Genomic DNA, 24,379 nt, shown 5'->3' with positions numbered 1-24,379 from the left:
CCCCAAGAACACCATCTCCACAGTGAAACATGGTGGTGCCAGCATCATGCTGTAGGGATGTTTTTCGGCAGCAGGGACAAGGAAAATGGTCAGAGTCAAGGCGAAGATGGATGGTGCGAAATACAGGGATATTCTTGAGCAAAACCTGCTTCAGTCTCAGTGATTTGAGACTGGGACAGAGGTTCACCTTCCAACAAGACAATGACCCAAAGCATAGTGCTAAAGCAACACTCGAGTGGTTTAAGGGGAAACGTGTAAATGTTTTGGAGTGTCCTGGTCAAAGCCTAGGCCTTAATCCAATTGATAATCTGTGGTCACACTTGAAGATTGCTGTTCACCAGAGGAAACCATCTAACTTGAAGGACCTGGAGCAGTTTTGCCTTGAGCAATGGGCAAAAATCCAAATGGCAAGATGTGGAAAGCTCATAGAGACTTATCCAAAGCGACTTGCAGCTGTAATTGCCAAAAAAGGAGGCTGTACAAAGTACTGACTTTAGGGGGTGAATAGTTATGCACGTTGAAGTTTTCAGTTATTTTGTCCTATTTGTTGTTTGCTTCTCAAAAAAAAAGAAAACCAAATGTTCACAGTTGTAGGCATATTATTTACATGAACTCGTGCAAGCCCTTAAAACAAACCTGTGAAATTCCAGGTTGTGAGGTAGCAAAACAAAAAAAATGCCAAAGGGGGTGAATACTTTCGCAAGCCACTGTACATGTGTTAATTAATGAGCGCGACTCTTGCTTATAAGATGCGTGAGGTTATATGACATAATGCCTCCTAAGTGTGAGATGAGTCTACAAAATTTCTAGTTTCCAGTGAGAACTTTCCAAAAGTTTTTGAAACTTTAAAAACTAAATTTCTAAATGTTTTTTTTTTTTTTGCTTTGCACAGATTTACTAAACAATGGATCACAAAATATCTAAGAAGGGTGACAGCAGGAACAAAATATGTGCTCAAAATGACTCAGAGGAATAAACAATGCCAGCACCCCCTGGGGCTTGATGTGCCCCTCTGGCATAGCCACCCTGATGCTGTATTGCATAAAACTGTTTTCAGTAACAATAGATGGGCGGATATTTTTTTTTCTGTTTATATTTAAAGCGACACTGATGTGATAGATCGTCATCACTAAATACAGGAAAATCTCTCTAGAAGACCCCCTGCGAGAAGACTCTTATCCAGAGCAGATTCCCTGTGATCAGGCTTTCAGTTCTACCCTATATTCTGCATAGTGCCCATTGCCCTACAACAGCGGTGTCCCGCAGACCGCTGATTTCTTCAATTGCTTCTTTAAAACACGTATGCAATTCAATAAAGCAGCGGAGGAAGCAGAGTCACCTACCCAAGATGAAGCTGGCGGTGCAAAACCTCATTCAGCAGGAGAGCGGGCACAGCCCAGGGCGGCGCGGAGGCACAGTGTATATATTTTTTTACATTCAGGGAAGCACAGTATATGTTTTATATTCACGAGGGACAGTGTATGTTTTTGGTCACTGTTCACAGGGGTGCACCAAAAAGGTTGGGAAACACTGACCCAGGAGAACATTTTACAATTTAGTTTTAGATGATGATCTCAAAGAACTTTCACTGTATTTAGTATCTATGATGTATTATATGTATCAGATGCTGTATTGTATGGGTATTATGTATATTAGATGTGTATTGTATGCTGCATTATATGTGCATTATTTCTATTAGATGTGTATTATATATAATATATGCTGTATTATATGTATCTATGCCTCAGAAATCGCAGGTTAACAGCAGCTCAGATTAGAGACCAGATCAATGCCACACAGAGTTCTAGCAGCAGACACATTTCTTCAACAACTGTAAAGAGGAGACTTTGTGCAGCAGGCCTTCATGGTAAAATAGCTGCTAGGAAACCACTGCTAAGGACAGGCAACAAGCAGAAGAGACTTGTTTGGGCTAAAGAACACAAGGAATGGACATTAGACCAGTGGAAATCTGTGCTTTGGTCTTTGTGCGATGCAGAAAAGGTGAACGGATGGACTCTACATGCCTGGTTCCCACCGTGAAGCATGGAGGAGGAGGTGTGATGGTGTAGGGGTGCTTTGCTGGTGACACTGTTGGGGATTTATTCAAAATTGAAGGCATACTGAACCAGCATGGCTACCACAGCATCTTGCAGCGGCATGCTATTTCATCCGGTTTGCGTTTAGTTGGACCATCATTTATTTTTCAACTGGACAATGACCCCAAACACACCTCCAGGCTGTGTAAGGGCTATTTGACCAAGAAGGAAAGTGATGGGGTGCTACGCCAGATGACCTGGCCTCCACAGTCACCAGACCTGAACCCAATCGAGATGGTTTGGGGTGAGCTGGACCGCAGAGTGAAGGCAAAAGGGCCAACAAGTGCTAAGCATCTCTGGTAACTCCTTCAAGATTGTTGGAAGACCATTTCCGGTGACTACCTCTTGAAGCTCATCAAGAGAATGGCAAGAGTGTGCAAAGCAGTCATCAAAGCAAAAGGCGGCTACTTTGAAGAACCTAGAATATAAGACATATTTTCAGTTGTTTCACACTTTTTTGTTAAGTATATAATTCCACATGTGTTAATTCATAGTTTTGATGCCTTCAGTGTGAATGTACAATTTTCATAGTCATGAAAATACAGAAAAATCTTTAAATGAGAAGGTGTGTCCAAACTTTTGGTCAGTACTGTATATTATATGCTGTATTAGATTTCTGCTCTCCATGTCAGGTCTTTGTTTCGTGCTTTGTACTCGGATACGCCAGTATGACCTTCGGTAACGTACATATATACACGCCGGCTCTCACTGTCAGATTATAAGGCAGATCCTGGTAATATACCGGACCTAATATCTTACAATCGCCCACATTTCCGCCCTCGCTCCGCCTGCCACGTTGGAGCTGCTGCCGTGGCATGTTCCTGTGTGCTGACACACTGCTTGGTAGGAGGACAAGGTCTTCAGAAAACGAGGCTCTGAAATACTCCTCTGGGATGGAGCGGTGAAAGCACTATTCACTATTTATGGAGCCCAGTCCCTATAATAACACTTCTTGATTTAAAGCCCAGTGCATGTGTATTATTTGCTTTGTAATATTACAGATTCGCCTCATCACGTGAATCTGCAGCCACATCCGAGGCATAAACCGGACACGTATGAAGGGCAGCCCAAGGCTTCAGTCCTCGGTGATGGTTTCAGGTGATTTCTATGTAGCACGGTGTGTCGGCGGCGCTAATACCAAGCCTGACATCCTCGGCCTGCAATGCTGGGCGAGGAGCCTCATCTCTTACCGGCGACTCTCCTGTGACCTGCTCCTTGTTATTGATGCGCATCAAGCCCTTCCGACCGCTGCGCTCCAGGGTCACGCTAATCCACGTGTTAAGGGGAAGTTTTTCTTTGCTCCTAGAGTATAAAATATGGATAAATAGATCTGAGCAGGAATGCCAGATGGCATTAAGAGAAAAATTAGTTAATATTCAGTCAGTATTTAACTAGTATTTCAATACGTACATTCACTATACACAGCCCAAAGCCCCCAATACAGCCTAGCTAGAGTTTGGAATTGCTAGACCCCCATGCACCACTCCATAGTCTGCACGGTCTTGGTACAACTCTTACAGTGTTGTCAAATCATTAAAATGTACAAAATCCACTAGACGTTCTCTGATTAATCACTCAGCATACACAGTTCCAGCATACACAGAGCAAATAACATAAGTTTCGCCAACATAGGGTCTTTGTCAAGGCATACACAGAGCAAATAACATGCAACGTATCGCCCGCCAAGGGCCCTGGTCAAGCCATACACAGAGCAAATGACATGCAACATTTCGGCCACACAGGGCCCTTGTCAAGCCACACACAGAGCAAATAACATGCAATGTTTTGCCAACATAGGGGCTTTGTCGAGTGATACACAGAGCAAATAACATGCCACGTTTCAGCCACCAAGGGCCCTTGTCAAGCCATATACAGAGCAAATAACATGCAACGTTTCGTCCACCAAAGGCCCTTGTCAAGCCATACATAGAGCAAATAACATGCAACGTTTCGCCCACCAAAGGCCCTTGTCAAGCCATACACAGAGCAAATAACATGCCATTTTTTTGTCCACACAGGTCCTTTGTCAAATCATGCAGTATTTTGGCCACCAAGGGCCTTGCCCTCTGTCAAGCCATACACAGAGCAAAGAACATGCAATGTTTCGGCCGCATAGTGCCTTTGCCAAATAAATAGAAGTGTACACTTGACAAAGGCCCTATGTGGGCGAAACATTGCATGTTATTTGCTCTGTGTATGCTGTAACCAATAAGTGATTAATCGGAGAACGTCTGTTGCCTTGAATTTTGGACCTTTAACACTTTAGCTAGCTGTCAGCCGAGCGATGGTTCTGTTGGCAGCTAGCTCTTCCTACTAACCTATACACAGGAACGTGTGTTCACTATGACATCTCATCTTCCGGAGAACAAAAGGATTATGAGTCTGAAATCGGACATGTCTGTCATGAAAGTTAGCCGCCATCTTAGGTATGATACGTCATACCTGAACATATTCCCTATTGTCATTTCTAAAAATCCCTCACACAGCTCCTACCATGTCACAATTCTCCAGCCCCTGGTAAACAGAGCAATTCGCCCCCACCTCTGGAGATCAGTCTCAAGGAACTTCTTTGATATGGTAAATAGATGGGCCAGCTCTGTTGTGTCCAAGCAGGACAGAGTCAGTGAGACCCTAGGGGGTAATTAACACCTTGATGTCACTTGAAACCAAAAGCAAACCATTTGTGCAAGCCTGCCAACCTCTCCATTGTCCCAAGGAACCATGTGCTTTCTTTGTGGAAAATGGCCACCAAAAGCTACAGACATACTATCAATTCATAACCACACGATACAAGTTAGGGAACCCAAATAAAATGTATCATGTGGGGAAGGTGCCCGCGGATACAATCATGGGACTTATAAATCCATGAGGGCCCTGGAAAGCTAGATATTTAGAAGAACCATATACAAGGTCCCAGGGGAGGCATGTTTAGAGTCAATGGCTTCCTCAGAAGAGTAGGATCACGACGAGACCTCTGGTGATACGATGAGATCACCCCAGGGAAAGTTATGGGTACTTTTCTCAAATGGAGCCAAAACTGACATTGGTAGGGGGGCGGGGCTTAGTAAACTGACATCACCAAGAGTGGGCGTGACAGGACTTTAGTATAGCCGACAGCCAGAAACCCCCTCAGTTTTGACCCAGGAGATGATGTGAACACCTCCTAACGTTGGGTCCAGGTCTCTGAGTGTTAGGAGCACCTTTGCCATGTGCTACTGAGGCCTGGACGACTGCAACTAAGCTTGAACCTGTGGGATAGCAGATCCTCCCTTGCACCACAAGAACGGTAACTGATTTATCGTTGTTATTCCTGTGTTTTGTATTTCTAATTGTTATATCTCTTATTCTGGCCAAATACCGTTGTATAGTTAATTGTATAGCCTTGTAATCTAGTGTATTCTTATAATCGATTAAATCATAAATTAATCGTGGGCTGTATCCTTTACTCTGCATATACGAATCCATTGGTCCGGAAACGCTTGGCTAAAACGCTACTTGGTTGGTTCCTGACCCGATACAAGTCTATTAACGGACCGGGCTTGTATCAAACGAGAACTGGTGGCAGCATACCATCTGGGGGATTTGAGGAAGGCTGGCAGTGACGGTCGGAGGTGTGGATATATATTACTGGCGCAGCCAGGGAAATATATATACCGACCTCACTGCAGAGGGCCTCAAATACCCAGAGGGCTACAGGACGGCCTCTCCGGCAACCACTCACTCTAGGTGCAGTATCTTGACTGATCTGAGAGGCAAGGGGGCGCCAGAGAGTTGTGGCGTCACGGATTGGTGACGTGTAAGGGACAACACACCACCGTGTTTTCCCCCGCTGGTAGCAGTTTCCTGGCACTACTTACTCTAGGTGCAGTACCTTGACTCACCTGAGAGGTAAGGAGGCGCCAGAGAGCTGCACCCACCGGCCAGCATTTCATCACAATGTCTGATTCTCATCTCCCCCGACATCATCTATTAGTGAAAAATTGTGGACCCCCATATGCATTAGACTATCGTCCAAACCAGTCAATGTTGGCATGATTGGACAATGTTATTCAGATGTTAGTGGGTAGATATACAAGCCGTATGTAAATATTAGTCACGTTGCTGCCAAAATTATGTCATCAAATCCTTCGATAACTTCCTACTGAGCTCATGTAAAACTTCCAAGCCCATCACCTCCGTTTCTAGTCCTCAAAACGTCCATAAATCGGTTCCCACCCAGAGCCTCCCTGCCAGAAGGAGAATATGTACACTGGGTAGTCCTATTAAGTCATATTTATGCTTTAGAATATACACATAAAAGCCGTCAGTCTGTCCCTCCCACGTCATTCTGGCTTCTCGGGGTGACTGAATTGTTCCATTCGAGAACTGTTTGCGTTTTGAATATAATGCGAGATTATTGCGTGCAGGAAACTTTTCAGACATAATTCTGCAATTACTATTACATGTATTCTTTGGACTTTTTTTGTGCTAATGAGTACTTGATTATAATAATTTCAGTGATTACATGTGGCAATTGTTTTGGCTGTTCCTTTCTTTGCTTCCCTAATTACCGAAGGCAATTGCTAGTCAAGAGCGTTAGTGCCGGGAACTTTGTGCCTTGGATTACAACCCCCCCAATCCCCATCATTATAATAAAAGAGATATTAAAAATGAAGCTGAAAACTTTCCTAGTTGAGGACAGGTGATAAAAAAATAGTTTATAACCTACTTAATGACAGCTGCTCCTTTGCCAAGATCGTATCGATATTCCAGATGTCCGTCGTGTAAAGCCAAAGATACAAAGTCGCCTTTGCCATCTGTTTTCTGCCCATTGTAAAATAGAAGACCATTGGGGTTGCTGGCAAGAAAGACGACTTCCATAGTAAGTTTGTCCCTGAAGGAGGAAACATAGGTTATATTAAAATCTACGTTATTGTTCTTTTTAGCCTATTTATAATTTTGCTTTGCTAATGTTATTATTTAACGGCCTTCTGATCAGTCTCGAGCCATGGCGATTTGATGGATGAACGCTTTGTAGGAACATCGATCTTGTGCAGCCTAGATAGGTCCACCAGGGTCTTCTCTGCCGTTATCTTGATTGTATCAAGCCATCAGGTTGCTGGTCTTCCTCTTCGCCTTGCGCCTTCTATTCTTTGATCATGATGTCCTTCTCCAGTGATTGTTGTCTTCAAGGTGTCCAAGGTAGGCAAGTCGTAGTTTAGTGATCCTTGATTCGAGTGACATGTCTGGCTTGATTTGTTCCAAAATTGATTTGATTGTTCTTCTTACCATTCATGGTGTTAATAACATCCTTCTCCAGCACCACATTTCAAAAGGCGTCGGTTCTTCTTCTGTCTTGTTTCTTTATCGTCCAGGTTTTGCATCCGTATGTTACTACAGAAAAGATCAAACTAAGAACGAGCTGTGTCTTCATCGCCATTGAAATGCTCCTCGATTATTTGAAGACCTTGTCCAGTGACTTGATTTGGCCAAAACTATTCTCCTACTGGCTTCAGGTGTCATCGCTGCATCTTGAGTGATCATTGATCCAAGTAGGTTGAAGTCTTTCACAACTTCCAGTTCGTCGCCGTCCATCTCAAATGTGTCCCGGTCGAACCTGGCAGTAGTCAATATCTTTGTCTTTGTGTTGCGTAGCAGTCCCATGTTCAAGATTTCCATCTTGATACTTCATAATAAGTCCTTCATTCCATCTACGCTTGTTGCTATATGCGTTGTATCGTCTGCATACTTTGTTGATGATTCATCCAGCCATTTTGATTCCTTCTTCTTTTTCGGCAAGTCCAGCCTTCCTGAAAATAGCTTCTGCATATAAACTGAAGAGAAATGGTGACAGGACGCAGCCTTGTCTGACTCCTCGCTCTACTTTGAACCATGCTGTGTATCGTTTGGACTGTTGCTTCTTGGTCAATGTACAGGTTCCTAATGAGGCTGATCAGATGGTTCGGCACACCCATATTCTTCACGTTATTCCAAAGTTTCTAGTGATCAACACAGTCGAAGGCTTTGCTGTAGTCGATGAAGCAAAACTAGATCTCTTTGTTGTATTCTTTGGCCTTTTCCAATTATCCATCTAATGTTAGAAATCACATCTCTTATTCCTCTGTCTTTTCTGAAACCTGCTTGATCTTCTGGCAGCTCTTTGTCAAAGTAAGGCTGTAACCGTCTTTGTAGGATCTTCAGTAGTAATTTACTGAACATCTTAATATTACAATTTGCAAATATAGACATTTTTTTCCCCTATGATCTGTTGAGCTGATCAACTGTGATCGATGAGGAAATAGAGCAACAAGCGTTTGATTTTTCTACAGTGCCACCGCAGGCTAAATGAAGTATTACACAGCAGTCATTAAAATCAATGAACTGTTTCTGCAATATATAAAGCCTCCTGGGTGTCTCAAGAAGGAAAGATGGTCTTTGTAGCCACTCCGGAGACAAAAGTACTGACAGCAAAGAAAAAAAACAAAGTCTAAAGGCACTTACGTTATATCAGTGGCAAATGTCTGGAGTCCCTTCAGTTCCAAATAAGAGTAGCCATTAAAATGAGGTAGGAAAGGGAAGTTTAGATCCTGGTCGCTGACTATAAAAAAAGAGAAAAAGAAAAAGTAACAAACAAAAAGCACAGCTGCCATTCACAAATGGCCCAATGCCTTATGGTATAACCCGCTGCTGTACCATATGATGAGACCTCACGTGGTACATGCAGGGATGAGCATCTGCAGACGCAAAGGTTGTCTGCCGTCCAAGCATTGCAGGGTGCAGTGTCTTATATGTTCAGCGTTTGTGCCATCAAGAGGTGTGCTATCGAACTTGACAGTTTCACTAATCCAGTGTGATTATGTTCCGGCTCATACTCCATGTCGTTATTTACCCATGCAAAGCCAAGCGAGATAACGTGACACTCGGTCTATTAAAATCAACATAAAGCTAAGCTCTATATCAATATGTTTCTCCAGCCCAGAAATAGATCCACAGATGATTTATACAGGATTTGTCCTCCTTTACCTTTCCTATTGGCTAAATTTATGGAAAGTTACTATCTTCTATTTTAAGGAGCGCACTGATCCCCAGACTGCCTTCTTCCTGCGTGTAGGGGATGGGCGGCAATAAACTTCTGAAGGTTGAAAGTTTGGATCAACTTTGGTCCAATTTCTGCCATCTCCTTTGTTGTAAGCAGAGGCAGTTTGCCTTTGCAGTATTAGGCTATGTTCACACATGTTGGGTTTTTCAGCGTTTTTTGCTGCAGATTTTTATGCAAATTTTCAGCTGCGTTTTGCAGTACCAGCAAAGTCTATGAGAAACCAGAATTCTCTGTTCACACATCATGGGTTTTTTTTGTTCAGGATTTTGTGCCTTGCATGTTTTTTTGGAAAATAGAGCATGTCACTTCTTTCAGCGTTTTTCACCCATAGGAAGTAATGGGTGGTGAAAAAAACGCAGCAAAATTTGCATCAGCGTTTTTTCAGCGTTTTTGATGGCAACATAGAATGGTGTTCTTTTTTTTTCACACAACTTTATGTACATGCATAAATAGAAACAGAAGGACAGTGAAAAACACGCACAAAAAACGCAGATTTGTGACGCTGAAAAACCCAACATTTTTGAACATAGCCTTAGAGGAGCACATGGAGAACTGAAGATGGCCGGATGCAGCGGTTATGTCAGCTTCAGAGCAGCGCCTCCAAGCTCTACATCCAAGAGCTTGCCACTCGCGCTCCTTGCCTAGAAAGCTTGGCCCCCTCAGATAGACTGCAGAGGTGGTAGGCAACTTAGTCTACAATTAGTACAAAAATTAGGATATATAGACCCATTTCAATATGTATCAAGATAATTATAAATTTTGGGGATACCAAAAATATATAATGTCTAGTCCATTACCACCAAATAGAGTAATAAGTAGTATAAACCAAGATTGTCTCAGATAAATTAAATCTTTATTATTACAAACGAACAGACAGACAAGAAAACCCATAAAATAGTCCCTTAAAAACCCATGAAAAAATACAAAAATAGGGCAGTGTGGTTACAGGTTAAATTACAGGCACTACGTTATTGCAAATATCGCTCTAAGTAATAGAGTGGTAAGACTAAGTGCATATACATAAATCAAGAATGCAAATAGCCATAACAATATATAGTACCTTACGCAAAATATTACCAAGCATAGATGAAATTAAAGAGCATACGATAATGTCTAAACTCACAGGCTTAATCTTGTATACCGATATGACTCTCAATTACAAAAGGTAACCATTAGTGAAAGACAACTGGACAAGCCAGTATTAATAAATACAAACCATGTGCCATAGTGTACTAAACCACACTGCCCACTACCCCAACACGCGTTTTGCGTTTGTCAGGGGGGTACTCTAGACTACAAGCAGTAAACCATAGAATTAAAAATCCCTCCAATCTTGAGAACGGAGAGTATTTTTAATAAGATGTAAATTATTGATAATTACAAGCACTTTGCTATTTTACCCGTTTAAAGGTGGACAGTACACATATGTACAGTACAGACCAAAAGTTTGGACACACCTTCTCATTTAAAGATTTTTCTGTATTTTCATGACTATGAAAATTGTACATTCACACTGAAGGCATCAAAACTATGAATTAACACTTGTGGAATTATATACTTAACAAAAAAGTGTGAAACAGCTGAAAATATGTCTCATATTCTAGGTTCTTCAAAGTAGCCGCCTTTTGCTTTGATGACTGCTTTGCACACTCTTGGCATTCTCTTGATGAGCTTCAAGCGGTAGTCACCGGAAATGGTCTTCCAACAATCTTGAAGGAGTTCCCAGAGATGCTTAGCACTTGTTGGCCCTTTTGCCTTCACTCTGCGGTCCAGCTCACCCCAAACCATCTCGATTGGGTTCAGGTCTGGTGACTGTGGAGGCCAGGTCATCTGGCGTAGCACCCCATCACTCTCCTTCTAGGTCAAATAGCCCTTACACAGCCTGGAGGTGTGTTTGGGGTCATTGTCCTGTTGAAAAATAAATGATGGTCCAAATAAAACGCAAACCGGATGGAATAGCATGCCGCTGCAAGAGGCTGTGGTATCCATGCTGGTTCAGTATGCCTTCAATTTTGAATAAATCCCCAACAGTGTCACCAGCAAAGCACCCCCACACCATCACACCTCCTCCTCCATGCTTCACGGTGGAACCAGGCATGTAGAGTCCATCCGTTCACCTTTTCTGCGTCGCACAAAGACACGGTGGTTGGAACCAAAGATCTCAAATTTGGACTCATCCGACCAAAGCACAGATTTCCACTGGTCTGACGTCCATTACTTGTGTTCTTTAGCCAAAACAAACCATGAAGGCCTGCTGCACAAAGTCTCCTCTTAACAGTTGTTGAAGAGATGTGTCTGCTGCTAGAACTCTGTGTGGCATTGACCTGGTCTCTAATCTGAGCAGCTGTTAACCTGCGATTTCTGAGGCTGGTGACTCGGATAAACTTATCCTCAGAAGCAGAGGTGACTCTTGGTCGTCCTTTCCTGGGGCGGGCCTCATGTGAGCCAGTTTCTTTGTAGCGCTTGATGGTTTTTGCAACTGCACTTGGAGACACTTTCAAAGTTTGCCCAATTTTTCGGACTGACTGACCTTCATTTCTTAAAGTAATGATGGCCACTCGTTTTTCTTTACTTAGAATTTGTATTATGGCAAGAAAAAAGCAGCTAACAGTCTATTCAGTAGGACTATCAGCTGTGTATCCACCAGACTTCTGCACAACACAACTGATGGTCCCAACCCCATTTATAAGGCAAGAAATCCCACTTATTAAACCTGACAGGGCACACCTGTGAAGTGAAAACCATTTCCGGTGACTACCTCTTGAAGCTCATCAAGAGAATGCCAAGAGTGTGCAAAGCAGTCATCAAAGCAAGAGGTGGCTACTTTGAAGAACCTAGAATATAAGACATATTTTCAGTTCTTTCACACTTTTTTGTTAAGTATATAATTCCACATGTGTTAATTCATAGTTTTGATGCCTTCAGTGTGAATGTACAATTTTCATAGTATTGAAAATACAGAAAAATCTTTAAATGAGAAGGTGTGTCCAAACTTTTGGTCTGTACAGTATATGAACTTGAATGTAAGTAACTTGTACTTAAGATCTTTAATAACTTACTCTTTTCACAAAATTCTCCTTCTCTGCCCATTGGGCATTCACACTTTGCTCCACCTTCTGGCAGCACCAGACAAATGGCTGACACATGGCAGGGGTTGGGATCACATGGGTTTCGTTCGTCTGCACATGTTGGTCCTAAAACCACAGGAAATCATGAACGTTATTTCAAGAGATAAGTAAATCAATGAGTAGAGGTGAAGTTTATGCTAGTGATGTAAAATAAAGACTCGTAAAGTTAAAGGGGTTGATGGCCTAGCCGTCAGATTGTTGAGGGTCCAGGCACTTCTGGAGCTGAAAACAGCTGGTCAGTAGGATTGTCTGATCTGGGACCCCCATTCATCCCACAGATTGGTCATCAGTATCTTAACCCTGGAAAACCCCTTTAAGTGTATTCATTATGTATTGACTTTTTGTGAACATTTTATAAAGTCTTATGTTTAATTGTTTTGGGGAATTTACACACATGAGAAAAGGGGTGTAGGACTCTCCAAAAGACTTGTCGTATGTTTAATAATGTGTAGTTTTTACTACTAGGTGCCAAGTGTTCGGAAAACGGCAAGAACACAAAATTCCCCAGATACTTCCGGGAGTGCAGCTGAGGGTGGGGGTTAGCTTGGGTACAGGCTCAAAAAAAAATACTGTCAACCATGAAGGGTCATCCTAAAATTGTGAGCCAGATGGTTATTAAAATGAAAAGATGACAGATATTCTATATGGGGTCATCTTGCAAGGTCAAACTGGCTTGCTAAATCTTTAATGGTCAACTCAAGAGACTTAACGTTCACATCCATTGAGATGTTAAAGAATGGGAGAATCACAGACTAAAATATTATAATGTTAACGAATGGCCAAATTGGCCATTTTTCTTTATGTGTCTTACTATAACACACTTGGACTGAAATTTCCCAATGTACATCTCCAAAGGATGCCATGGAGTAAGCCTTCAGTGCCATCTGTTGTACATAGGCTTCTATATTAAATAAGGGTATACAGTTGACAATGCTATTCTATACAATTGAAAAAAAAAACAAGCCCAACAAAAGCCAAAAAGACATTTGTTGGGTTAATGGTACCCAATGGATGCATTTGGGTTATGCCGGGAGTTTTGTGAATAGACCCTTTTAGCCGGTTTCATAACTCTACATTAAACACAGACCATGCTCACATCGGAAGATCCAGCTGGATCGACATGTCTCCCGACCTGATCTAATTGCTTCATACATGCCTATGAGGCAGTTGGCTCAGGTCCAGAGACCAAGTGGTTGGGCCATGTTTTTCGAGCTTGATCTTCTGATCTGAGACCGATAAATGTTTCACAATGTTAAACTGGCCTTTACTTGGCTGTGTATAACCAGGCATAACACCTACTCATCTAATGTCTACGAGATGCCGTCAGTGGATTACCTGTATAGCCGTGTAGGCACTGACAGTGGAACATTCCTGCTTCCTTTACTTGGCACAAAGCGCCATTATGACAAGGGTTGGGTTGGCACGGGTTATTCCCACATTCACCCACACCACTTCCATACAAGACATCTGCTCCATCCTCCTGTAAGGTGTAGACCTGATTGTTCACATCGAGAATTCGAATGCAACCCTTCAGACCGGTCGACACAGAAGTCCGTTCCACCACCCTGCGTGAAGAAGGCTTGTTATATAAGTGACGTGTCAGCATCTTTGCACTTTCCTAACAGGCCAGAGAGTCTCTTGGCAGTCAAGCGGTTATGACATAAATCTCAACAATTCCAAGAACAGCTCAAAAAAAAAACTGCAGTAGAAGAAGAGTATTGGAAATTCAAATAGGATTCTCAAATAGCCATGCAGCAGGGTGCATCATCTCATTCCTAGTGTGTCAAGTTTACTGCAGGCTAAAATACTTTATTATTCATATATCTAGAGCAGTAATAACCTCATAGCCTCCAGTCATTTTTCTTGCAGGCATCAGGTAGGTGGTGTGCTATGGTGCAAGCTGCAGATCTCAGGAGCAGTCGCTGGATTTTCATATTCTATACATAGAGGAGTATGATCACTGCTGTCATTGTGGTTGGCATCATCAGATCTGACACCTAAAGCATCATTTACCATACACTCATTTGTCCTAAGGAAATGTTCTAGCTCCCGGCTCTTGAGCGTAGGTCGGCTGGTGCTCCCTTCTGTCACATTTAAGAGTAGATCCAGTGTCAGACTTGTCTTGACACGTCATGATCTCTCGCACATTCTGTGCAGAAAATTATGAAAATCAAATTCTAGCGTTTAATCGACAAGAATTAAAAATGTAAGAGCTTGTATCAAGCTTTAAGGTTGTCTCCAATCCACGGGACACAACTACGGCATCGGCCACAGATTCTGAAAACAGAGCCACGTCTGAGAAGAGTCGCTTGTCTAAGAGCTGAACTGTTCCATCCAACGTCTAAGGGACTGCCGTTCGATTTACTTGATTTGCTCTGAATGTCCCATAGACAAAGAGTATTGCATAATGGTGAGCATGCTTGAGCAACCCTCCATCCAGACATGGATCTACAGATTCCTGTTTATGAGATCAGTGGGGATCCCTTGTTGTCACACCTATAAATATATGATAACTTTAAACCCTGGTACAAGTCTTTTTACACCTTCCCATTCCAGGACATAATAGTAAGGGTGGTGGTGTATCCTGAGCTCTACCCAGGACTGATTCCAGCCAGTAAGTGTCTCTAACAGCAGTGATTGGAGCTAGCTCAGATTGCTGTTATTTAGCCACTAAAATGCCACTGAAGATATCTGACAGCGGCATTTAAGTGCAGCGATCCTGGTGGTGCAATTTTTTTTCCAGCACCCTTCTTTGGTTCTGTACAATTTCTGGTTGCTGATGTGTTGCCTTTCCATGTTGAAGGCCCCAATCATCACCATTTAGTGCTCCTCTTCATAGGAAATTTTTATTTGTACTATGCAGTTAAAGAAAGTATATTACCTAAGACATATTAGCATAAAGGTGCTGCACAGACAAAGCCACAGAGACTCTCAATGCACATTTCACTCCTGACTAAGCTCTTAGCTGGCGAGACGTGCGTCAAGGCGCTCTGTGGCTCTTTTTGTGAAAACCTCTCTATTTCTTAATTCTTATTTTGTTATACGTTTTCTTTTTTAGATTGAACAATGTGACCAATTTAATAAAATTTACATTTTAAGCCGCTGATAATGTTTTGTGTGTTATCCTTTTGTGAGTAGGTTTTTGTTTGTTTAATTTGGCTATCCTGAGATATTTTTTTTATAGTGGAATATAGGTTTGCTAAAACTACAAAACAAGCTTCATACATTTATGTCAATGGAAATATAAAAAGGTTGTGGTTCTTTGAGGAAAAGGAGATAGAACAAAGTGCAAAAAAAATACAATTTGGCGCCATCATTAAGCGGTTAACGTAGCTTGCAGAGCCCTGGCATGAGCACTGATCTAAACCCACATCGAATATGAACTATTTTATCTCATTCACAGCAAATACGTACACATTCATCAGGTCTTCAGGAGCTCCTCCAATGAACAGGTCAGTGTCTAGGTTCAGACCATCTGTACCCGATGGACTCTCTCCATTCACATGTGCTTCTCCGTCCACAGACAACATACCGCTACGCCGGTTACGGTTCACCACGAGCTGGTGCCATTTGCCCGGTTCCACGGGCACTTTACTAGTAATTATTCCAGTTCCAGACCCAGTATTAAATCTGACAAAAACACAAAGACAGGGCTTAGACTTGGGATTCAGTTCAAGGACACAATGGAATTGGAAGCGTAGAAAACCGAGGAACAATCGCCAAGAATCAGGAATGAGCTATCATAGGATGTGACAGTAGACTTTACTGTACGGTGCACAGTACAGTGGTTAGTAGCGTAATTTTAATGTATAAGAAGAAAATAAAAATCTGAATCTCAAGGACGGTTTATCCACCTACCTGAGCTCCACAAATCCATTCACCACCGCCAGAGAGATGAAATCCTTTCCTCGAACCTGACCATTGTACAGAAGAAGACCGTTCTGCTCCGAAGAGCGGAACTCCATGGCTATGCGTACAGTGTGGTAAGCCTTCATCATCTTAAATGCCAGGTAAGACTTGCCTCCGAATCCAGGAATAAAGTAATGAATATCTACAAAAGGAATGTTTTCAGGTCAAATGTGTTATTCTGTATGCATTAAAAAACAGATCAAGGAGCATTTAGTAAAGTTGGGCCAGCTGGCTTCTGCTACTTATTGGTGACCACCACTAGTACTGCTTTAGGTCCTGTGTTCTTTATGTATTCATATTAGGTCTACTTTTTGGGGAAGTCATCTGCAGATAAAGGTTATCTTTTATTTAAAGGGGGTCTATCATTCCCAAAAATCAATCTTAAAACTGATATACAGGATGTAGCCCCTATAAAAGTCAAGATAGTCATACTTTGGTGCACCATTGGTATGACAAAGAGTTTGGTGCACCGTTACTCTCCCTTGTTTTGCATGTTGAGGGCTTCCCTCACTTCTGATTGACATTGCTATCTTCCCAGACTGAGCACTGTCTGAACTCGGCCCAGCATGTGCATGCATGCGCACCAACACTGCCAGAGCTGAGCCGCGTGTACACAGTGTCAGCGCCTGGCTTTTCTCTGCAGACGCTGCTCGCTACACGACATGGAGTCTTAAGTGTAGTGAGTGGCATCCGAAAAGAGGAGCCAGTGAGGAGAATGTGCCAGCCCACACCGTGCATGGCTGGGCTCAAGCAGTGTCAGTGCGCATGCGCATACATGCAGATTGAGTTCAGACAGTGCTCACTCTTGGAAGCAAGCACTAGAAATGGGGGGGGAGGGCCCTCAATGTGCAAAGTGAGGGGGTGTAATGGTGAGCCGAACACATGGCCACACCAAAGGTGCACCGAAGCTCCCTCTTTATACGTGTTTTAAAGATTAATTCATAAACAATTACGGTACTTGAATTTTGTTAATATTCATGTAATGTTGGACTGAGGCAAGGAAGCCAATTCCCCATACTGATTTATTACCGCATAGTTTTAGAAGCAGAGATTTGTGAAAACGTACGAAAACATTTGCCTCTTTTGCATTTTAATAAAGTAGCCCGTAACACATCTCTCATATCCTTTATGCAGGAAAAAAAAAGGATGCAATCTTATTATGGAAATCTCATAATATTAACGCATTGTTTGTGGAAGGCTTCAAAAATACAGATAATATTACAAAACTTGTAGACATTAACACTTTTGGTCTTTTGGTCTAATATTAGGTCGCTTTTATGGATTTAATGTAGATATTTGCACATAACGTGTCTGTTTTCTAGGGTAGAAACAAATTACAAGCTTATTATATTAGCTGCCCAATTGTGCTGGATTGGTTTTATTAACAAAAGTAATAGTAGCAGTTTGGTGCAGTTTGACTAGCTTCTGTTAATGTATTCATAAAGGGGATTTCAGATTTTAAAGGCAACCCTGTCACCTCGGAAGGCGCTATTTACTTGCAGGTATAGGGATAATCTACAGGATAATTATTTTACAATGCTTCCCGGCCGTCTTACTGAAAGTGCAGCTACTGGGTAAAAATGAACTGATTTCCTCCCAGCAGCCGCCGGCTCTCAGTCATAATATATACTGTGAATGGCAGCTGAAAACACACCCGACACTTTGATCGACAGCCGGCTCTGCAGCGCATCTGTGCACAGCAAGCTGTCAAAGTGTCGGGGTTTGCTTACAGCTGCCAATCACAGTATAGTAAGTGATGACTGTAATTGATCCTTGAGATGACTGAAAGCCAGCAAGTTAATTTTCTCCCGGCAGTCGCACTTTTAGTAAGGTGGCCGGACGGCATTGCAACCCTATTTACGTGCAGATTAACCCTATATCTGAAGGTTTCTGAAGTGACAGGTTCCCTTTAAAACAAGAAAAATGCAATATTTCCTTCTTCTTTGCCGAATTAGTTGGGGACTGGAGATCTGGCAGATCCCATCAGCCTTTGTTTAATGATGGCAGATACATGACTGCTGCAGCCAATCAGTGGTCCTGACGGTCATAGGTTGTAATACTGGCATCATGGCTCCCGTCGCGAAATGGTTTTGCCACTAGTATGGTATAGGACTGCAGAGGGCTGTAATGGTCATGTGCCGGCCACTGCTGGAGCATCTGTACTGGATTGGGGTGGGGTATTAGAAAGTTGACTATTGGGTTTTTTGGTACTATGTTTGCTATTTGCTTTTGTTTTTTTTCTTTCAAATTTCATAGCAAATCACTGGGATATACTACAGTATTATGATCGGTGGACGTTCAACCTCATGGACCCTGCCGGTCACAAAAATCATTAGATCATTGGCTATTCCCTGCACAGTGGGGGCTCCAATACTCCCCAATTTATTAGTAAGTGGTGGTTATTGTAATGATATCATTTACTACTACTCATCAGTGGTAAAAGGAAACCAAGAAGATACCATCAAGAATGACATGGGAATGAATATCAAACAATTGAAAGAAGCCGTGGAAAACAGGGAAGCATGAAGAGATCTGGTCTACAAGTATCCAAAGGTTGGACACAACTGAATGGATAGAATTGAATATTGACTATAGTAAGGAAACCCCTTTCAAGATCCCCTTTACTAGACCTTTGTACTTACTTTTTTCACAGACCGCTCCACCCTTTCCTGCTGGGCAGCTGCAAGTAAACTCCTTTCCATCATCCTCGCAGGTGCCACCATGCATGCATGGATGGGAATCACAGGGTCGCACTGGTTTCTTAGCAGGTACAGGACCTCGAGATGGTTTCCGTCTTGGTGTAGGTGGTGAACTAGTCATTGGCCTCTTGGTGGTAGTAATTGGCCTTCTAGTAGTCATTCTCACTGTAGTGGCTGGATGTTGTAGGAGCGGCACAGGAGTGGTCTTCACAGTTGTTGTTAGTTTCGGTGCAGTAGTGGCCACGTTTGTGGTAGGCAGGACTGGCATAGTGGTTGCTGCTGCTGCACTGGTAGTTGCCATGATGCTGGTAGTTGCTGCTGTTGTTGTAGTCGTTGTGACCATAGCGGGAACCCAGTCTAAGTAAAAATTCAGAATTTATAAAATAAGATTTTTTTTAAGAGTTAGGACACCAACATACACACTAGATGATCTACCGGTCCATCTGAAAACTGGTAGGTTCGACCAACTTGATTCAATGGGTACAGACACCATTAAGGCTCAACTTTTCTACAGAGTCAAAGCTCGGGAAACTCTTAAGTTTGTAAGACACTTTTTCTCTGTATATTTCCATAATGGATTGGGCCAATGGTCATGCTAAAGGCATCTCTTTCCCAACCCACCAATCATTTTTGAAGGCCTCAGTTACCATTTCTAACTTCATATTTCTGATTCTAATATTTACTTTTCAAGCCCTTGTTTAGAACAAGTAAAGGGAGATAAATGAGATAAAAATAGGAATAAAAATAAAGAAGTGAGCATTACAGTACATCTTGTTCGTATTTCATTTTATCTCTTTGATGTCCCTCTTAAAAAGTCATATCCTGTCCTGACGCAATACAATCAAACGGTACAACATAACAAGTGAGAATACCAATACAGCATTTCCCAACCATTCCAAGATCTTATAGTTGTATCAGCATGGTCATGTCCATCACAAAAGGGGTTAATGAGAACACAAGAGGATTGTAAATCTGACAGTAGCGTGGCCAAACTCCTGTCTCAATGTGCCTTTATTTCTTTGGACACCATAGTTTGACCTTTCCATAGGAAAGTATTTCAGCCAGCACCGGCCAACATCTCATCAGTGAGATTAATGTCTCTATATGCATTCATTTGTTAGAGCCAAGGGCCAAAATATCACGTCTACAATGAGAAACGGAAAGTGCAAATATTGACATTTCGACATTACGAGGGTTCGAGAGTTGAGAAGAAAGCAGAACGATGTACCAGGGATCTCACCAAAGTCCAAAAACTTCACGTTATCCTGAATTGGCTTCTTGACTGTGATTGCCTTCTTCTTGGCGCTCTTGAGTCTTGCCAGTAAAGCTTTCTGCACGTCCAAAGCAGTTAGGCTCGTTGCTACATCAGAGAAGAGGAATCAGTGTGACTCGACTGTATTAAACCGACATTAAACATCAGAGTGCGCTCCCAATTACCTCATATACATGCACCAGCTGCCCAACGCAAAGCGAGAACATACTGTAATGCTGCACTCGTGGTGGAACGGCTCCCTGAGGACTATCCGCGCCGTGCCCGAGACATTAGGGCAAGGCAACATTACGCATCTCCTCTTCTAGAACAGGCTTATTCATTTCACAGTCAAAATAATCTCTCTACAAAAATCAGGATAATCTAAACATTTAGCCAAGTAATGATATGTTATATCTTGTCACCCTACGATCAACACTTATTATTTAATTACAATAAAACGTCATGTTGTAGGTGTCTCAATCTAATCGGACCCCGACTAAGTGACGTTTTCTCATTAATTGGTAGGAAGGTAGGCAGTATAAGTGATCATCTAGTGTTGTCAGAAGATGACCTTGGTGTTTAAATCAGGTTTTTGTGCTATATGTATTTTCTATACATTTTTTGCAATGTGTATATAAATATATATATATCTATAGATATATATAATTTATATATTATATATAATATATAAATATATATAATATATCTAATATATATACTATATATATATATATATATATATATAATATATATACTATAATATATATATATATATATATAATATTTAATATATATATATATATAATATATATATATAATATAATATATATTACCTCAATAAAGTTCACAATCTTTATTTTAAAAAAAAAATAGAAATATTGCAATTTTCACACTGGCCACTGGGGGTCTTTAGACTCATACTTCCTGTCCAATTAGTAAGAGAGGATTACAATGACAGGTAAGCACCTCTATACACAGCTGATAACACAGGATCCACCAATCACAATAGGTGATGTCACAGCTTCCCCTCCCTTCACAATGACCTCTACATATGCTCATTAGATGCCTCAATACAAAAAAATAGGTCTGTTTATTTCTGGCAATGTACATGTATTGTTTCCTGAAACAACAGGAAGTTAAACCCTAAAAATGCCCCAGTGGCCAGTGTGAAAATTACATGATTTCTAGTTTTTATTTTTAGCATAAAATTGTGACATGGAACAAAAAAATAATTGCCAAAAGTTAAAAAAAATATACATTTAACAGAAAAGCCTGATTTAAACAATAGATTATTATTTGGGTGACACATTCCTTTTAAAAAGGCCAATATCTACTACACTTACAGTACATCACACCATATGCTAATATGTCAGACTAGCAGGAGCAATTGGTGAGGCACAGGATCCCTACCCTACCACAGTATATAGATCATTGTACAATATATATAATCTATGCTTACTCTTCATATCCTTGCTAGCCATACCAGATAGCTTTCTTGTATTGGAGTTGGGCAGAGAGCAAATATACACAAGCGATAAAAATATGAATAATACAACAATATTATATTTAAAGGGATTGTTCATTTAATTTCTATTTTAACAAATATGTTCCTGACATGATTTTGTGACAATAATATATAGGTCCTCCTCCATTTTTCAGACTGTACAGCTCTCCTGTTCTCAGAATAGCTCCTGATGGGAGGATCATGGGACCAGACCTACCCATCAGCCTCCTCCAATAGAAAAACAGCTTATAGCATATGTGCTATGATTTTAATTGGATGAGACTGATGGACCGGTCTGGTCACGTGATCCTCCATCAGCAGAAATTGTGAAAACAGGAGATCTTTGAAGGAGGTCGCAATACTAAGTGCAGGAGGAGAACCTGCAACACATACAGAAGTAAAGTAGTATGTACCGTTAGGTGGAAAATAAAGTGGACAACCCCTCTAAATATGATAAAAACAATGACCCCCGGTATAATACAAATATCACCATCTAAAATAACAAACCTGGATCGAAATGAGCCTCCACAATGGCTCTGATGGAGTTGCTTGGCCCCAGGTCCCGCACACGGATGCTTCGAAAGTCCCTCTTCACTTCTGAGTTTCGGAGAAGATTATCCAACTAGAGGAATGAGATTACAGGATTGTCATTAATTGAGCAGGACACCTAATGTAATTGTCCACTTGAGAAATTGCCCATGAATGCCAAGTGCATCCACTGAGGGTTGTAGAAGTAGTAGTTCTGTAAGGGATGAGATATGAAGACTTTTTTTTTAGCTTCTACAATGGAGTATGTTCTTTCCTTGACCTGTTCTTGGAGAACAGAATTACAAGTAAGACAATTTGAGAAACTGGTATCATTTCCATAAAATGTTCACTGCCTCCCTGCTAAGGGAACAAGAAGCAAATTGAGTACAATTCAGTTCTTTCTCCTTTGGCACTGAGAAAATTGCAAAAATACCCCCAAAATAACTCAGGCATTAACTAATGTGCTTTTTCCTCTCGCCATCATGTTCTGATGTTCACGACAGTACAGAAAAAGACAGGGTACAGATGGCGGACATTATGTTTGACGGATGTTTATGATCAAGACAAAAAATGCCGTCAACACTAATACATAATACTAATATGTGTGTATCTATCAAAGAGGAACAAAAAGATTGGCAGGAACCTGGCCTAGTAGCCATGTCTGTAATCTGTGGTCGATGGGACCAGGAAACCTCCACCTACGATCCTCAGTAGAGGCGGATATATAATTGGTGCAACCTGTGCAGATGTTCAGTGGCCCGAGAGGTAATGGGGCCACAACCACCTCCAAAGTAGGTGGAATTGTGCATTATGATGATGTATTGGACGGCAAAGGGCCCATATACTGTTCTTGCACAGGGGCCCTTTTCTGTCTCATCACCAGCACTACTTATGTCATCGTTGCAGCTTGACTCATGAAATCACTTGGAGCCTACTAATCAAAAGAGGTGCTTAAAGGTGCCTGGCCGCTGTACTGAAAATGCAGCTCCTAGGAAAAAAATAAATTTATTCCTCCAAGGAGCCGCCGGCTTTGAGTCATAAGAGGCGTGCCGGGGCGGCTATGGTCACCACTCACAGCACAGTGAGCAGCGGCTGTCAGCATGACACGACGCTTGGACTGACAGCCGGCTTTGCACTTACACACCTGTATGACTGAAAGCCAGCAGCTCCTGGGAGGAATAAAATTCATTTTCTCCCAGAAGCTTGGCAACTTTCTAATGCTATTAACCTGTGGATAAACATCATTGTCTGGCGTGACAGGTTTCCTTTAAAGGGTTGCCAAAACTTGGTAAGTAATCGCCTATTGAAAGGATTGGTGATAACTTGCTAATTGTTGGGGACCCCCACCGATCCAGAGAATGAGGCTCTGAAATACTGCATCTGAGCAATCAATGGTACTGCTCTACTCATTGTCTTTGAGACAGCCAATCACAGTCCAGTTCTATCCCTGGCGGTCCAATAGTCAATCAGTGGAGCGTTGGGTCACTGATTTGCCTGGTGCGAGCACGATCTGCAGAAAAAGCTCAGGCAAGATAGTGTTGTCAATCACCAGTGTGAGAGGTGGCGACATGCAAAATCAGTGGGCTGAATGGTGCACTGAGCCTCTGTCACGGGTGTGTCAGATGTAGCAGACAGTCGTTCTGCAGCTTGGTTGCAGAATGTCACTTCGTTTGGCATTACAGACACCTTCTTAAATCTGTCTTACTTTTGGACCCAGTGGCTACCTCCCTCCTGCTCTGATTGACACCCTGGCCTGGGTTTTTAAATACTTTCAGTTTGCTGCATGGAGGGGCCGGTGATATTCATATGTTCCCTTGTGAAGGCTTGGAGCTATTGCAGTCGGCTTGCTTCCTCTTTGGTGCTTGGAGGACATTTGGTGTAATCTCTATGAAGTCTGCTCAAGCTAAGTTTCTCCCCCCTGTGTTTGTCTCCCTTGTTGTCTAGTTTATAGTTGTGACTGACCAGTGCTCAGCCCCCTTTCCATATCTAGGGCCTAGCTTTAGGGATATACAGGGCTTAGGTTTCCTGTTCGACAATAGGCGAGGAACTAATATAGGGACGGTAAGGGAGACAGGGTGATATTAGATCAGCCTAGGAGGTCTTCACTCCCCCCCCTTCCCTAGTGTCTGGGCTCACTTCCTCTCATCTCTTCGTGTTGCACTTTGTCTTTCCTACACTGTGCATG

The 24,379-nt window shown here is 42.0% G+C and overlaps 1 protein-coding gene across 11 annotated transcripts in view; it reads right to left on the bottom strand.

Moving 5' to 3' along the window:
- Positions 1–24,379, bottom strand: part of AGRN (agrin) — a 568,214-nt gene that overhangs the window by 41,532 nt on the left and 502,303 nt on the right. For 10 of the 11 annotated variants that reach the window (XM_073656959.1, XM_073656964.1, XM_073656966.1 and 7 more), the window contains 10 exons: positions 22,174–22,288; positions 20,139–20,270; positions 18,854–19,267; positions 16,161–16,353; positions 15,717–15,932; positions 13,638–13,867; positions 12,234–12,368; positions 8,577–8,673; positions 6,805–6,969; positions 3,287–3,398 (listed from right to left, as the gene is read on the bottom strand). In XM_073656959.1, coding sequence (XP_073513060.1) covers positions 3,287–3,398; positions 6,805–6,969; positions 8,577–8,673; positions 12,234–12,368; positions 13,638–13,867; positions 15,717–15,932; positions 16,161–16,353; positions 18,854–19,267; positions 20,139–20,270; positions 22,174–22,288 — 1,809 coding nt within the window. The remainder of the gene's footprint in view (positions 1–3,286; positions 3,399–6,804; positions 6,970–8,576; positions 8,674–12,233; positions 12,369–13,637; positions 13,868–15,716; positions 15,933–16,160; positions 16,354–18,853; positions 19,268–20,138; positions 20,271–22,173; positions 22,289–24,379) is intronic. The other variant, XM_073656960.1, reaches the window with a different exon arrangement.

This window comes from Phyllobates terribilis, unplaced genomic scaffold (assembly GCF_046119375.1).
Source record: "Phyllobates terribilis strain yellow unplaced genomic scaffold, ASM4611937v1 Scaffold_12__6_contigs__length_324123572, whole genome shotgun sequence".
NCBI lineage: Eukaryota > Metazoa > Chordata > Amphibia > Anura > Dendrobatidae > Phyllobates > Phyllobates terribilis.
This window is presented reverse-complemented; position numbering and strand designations above follow the sequence as displayed.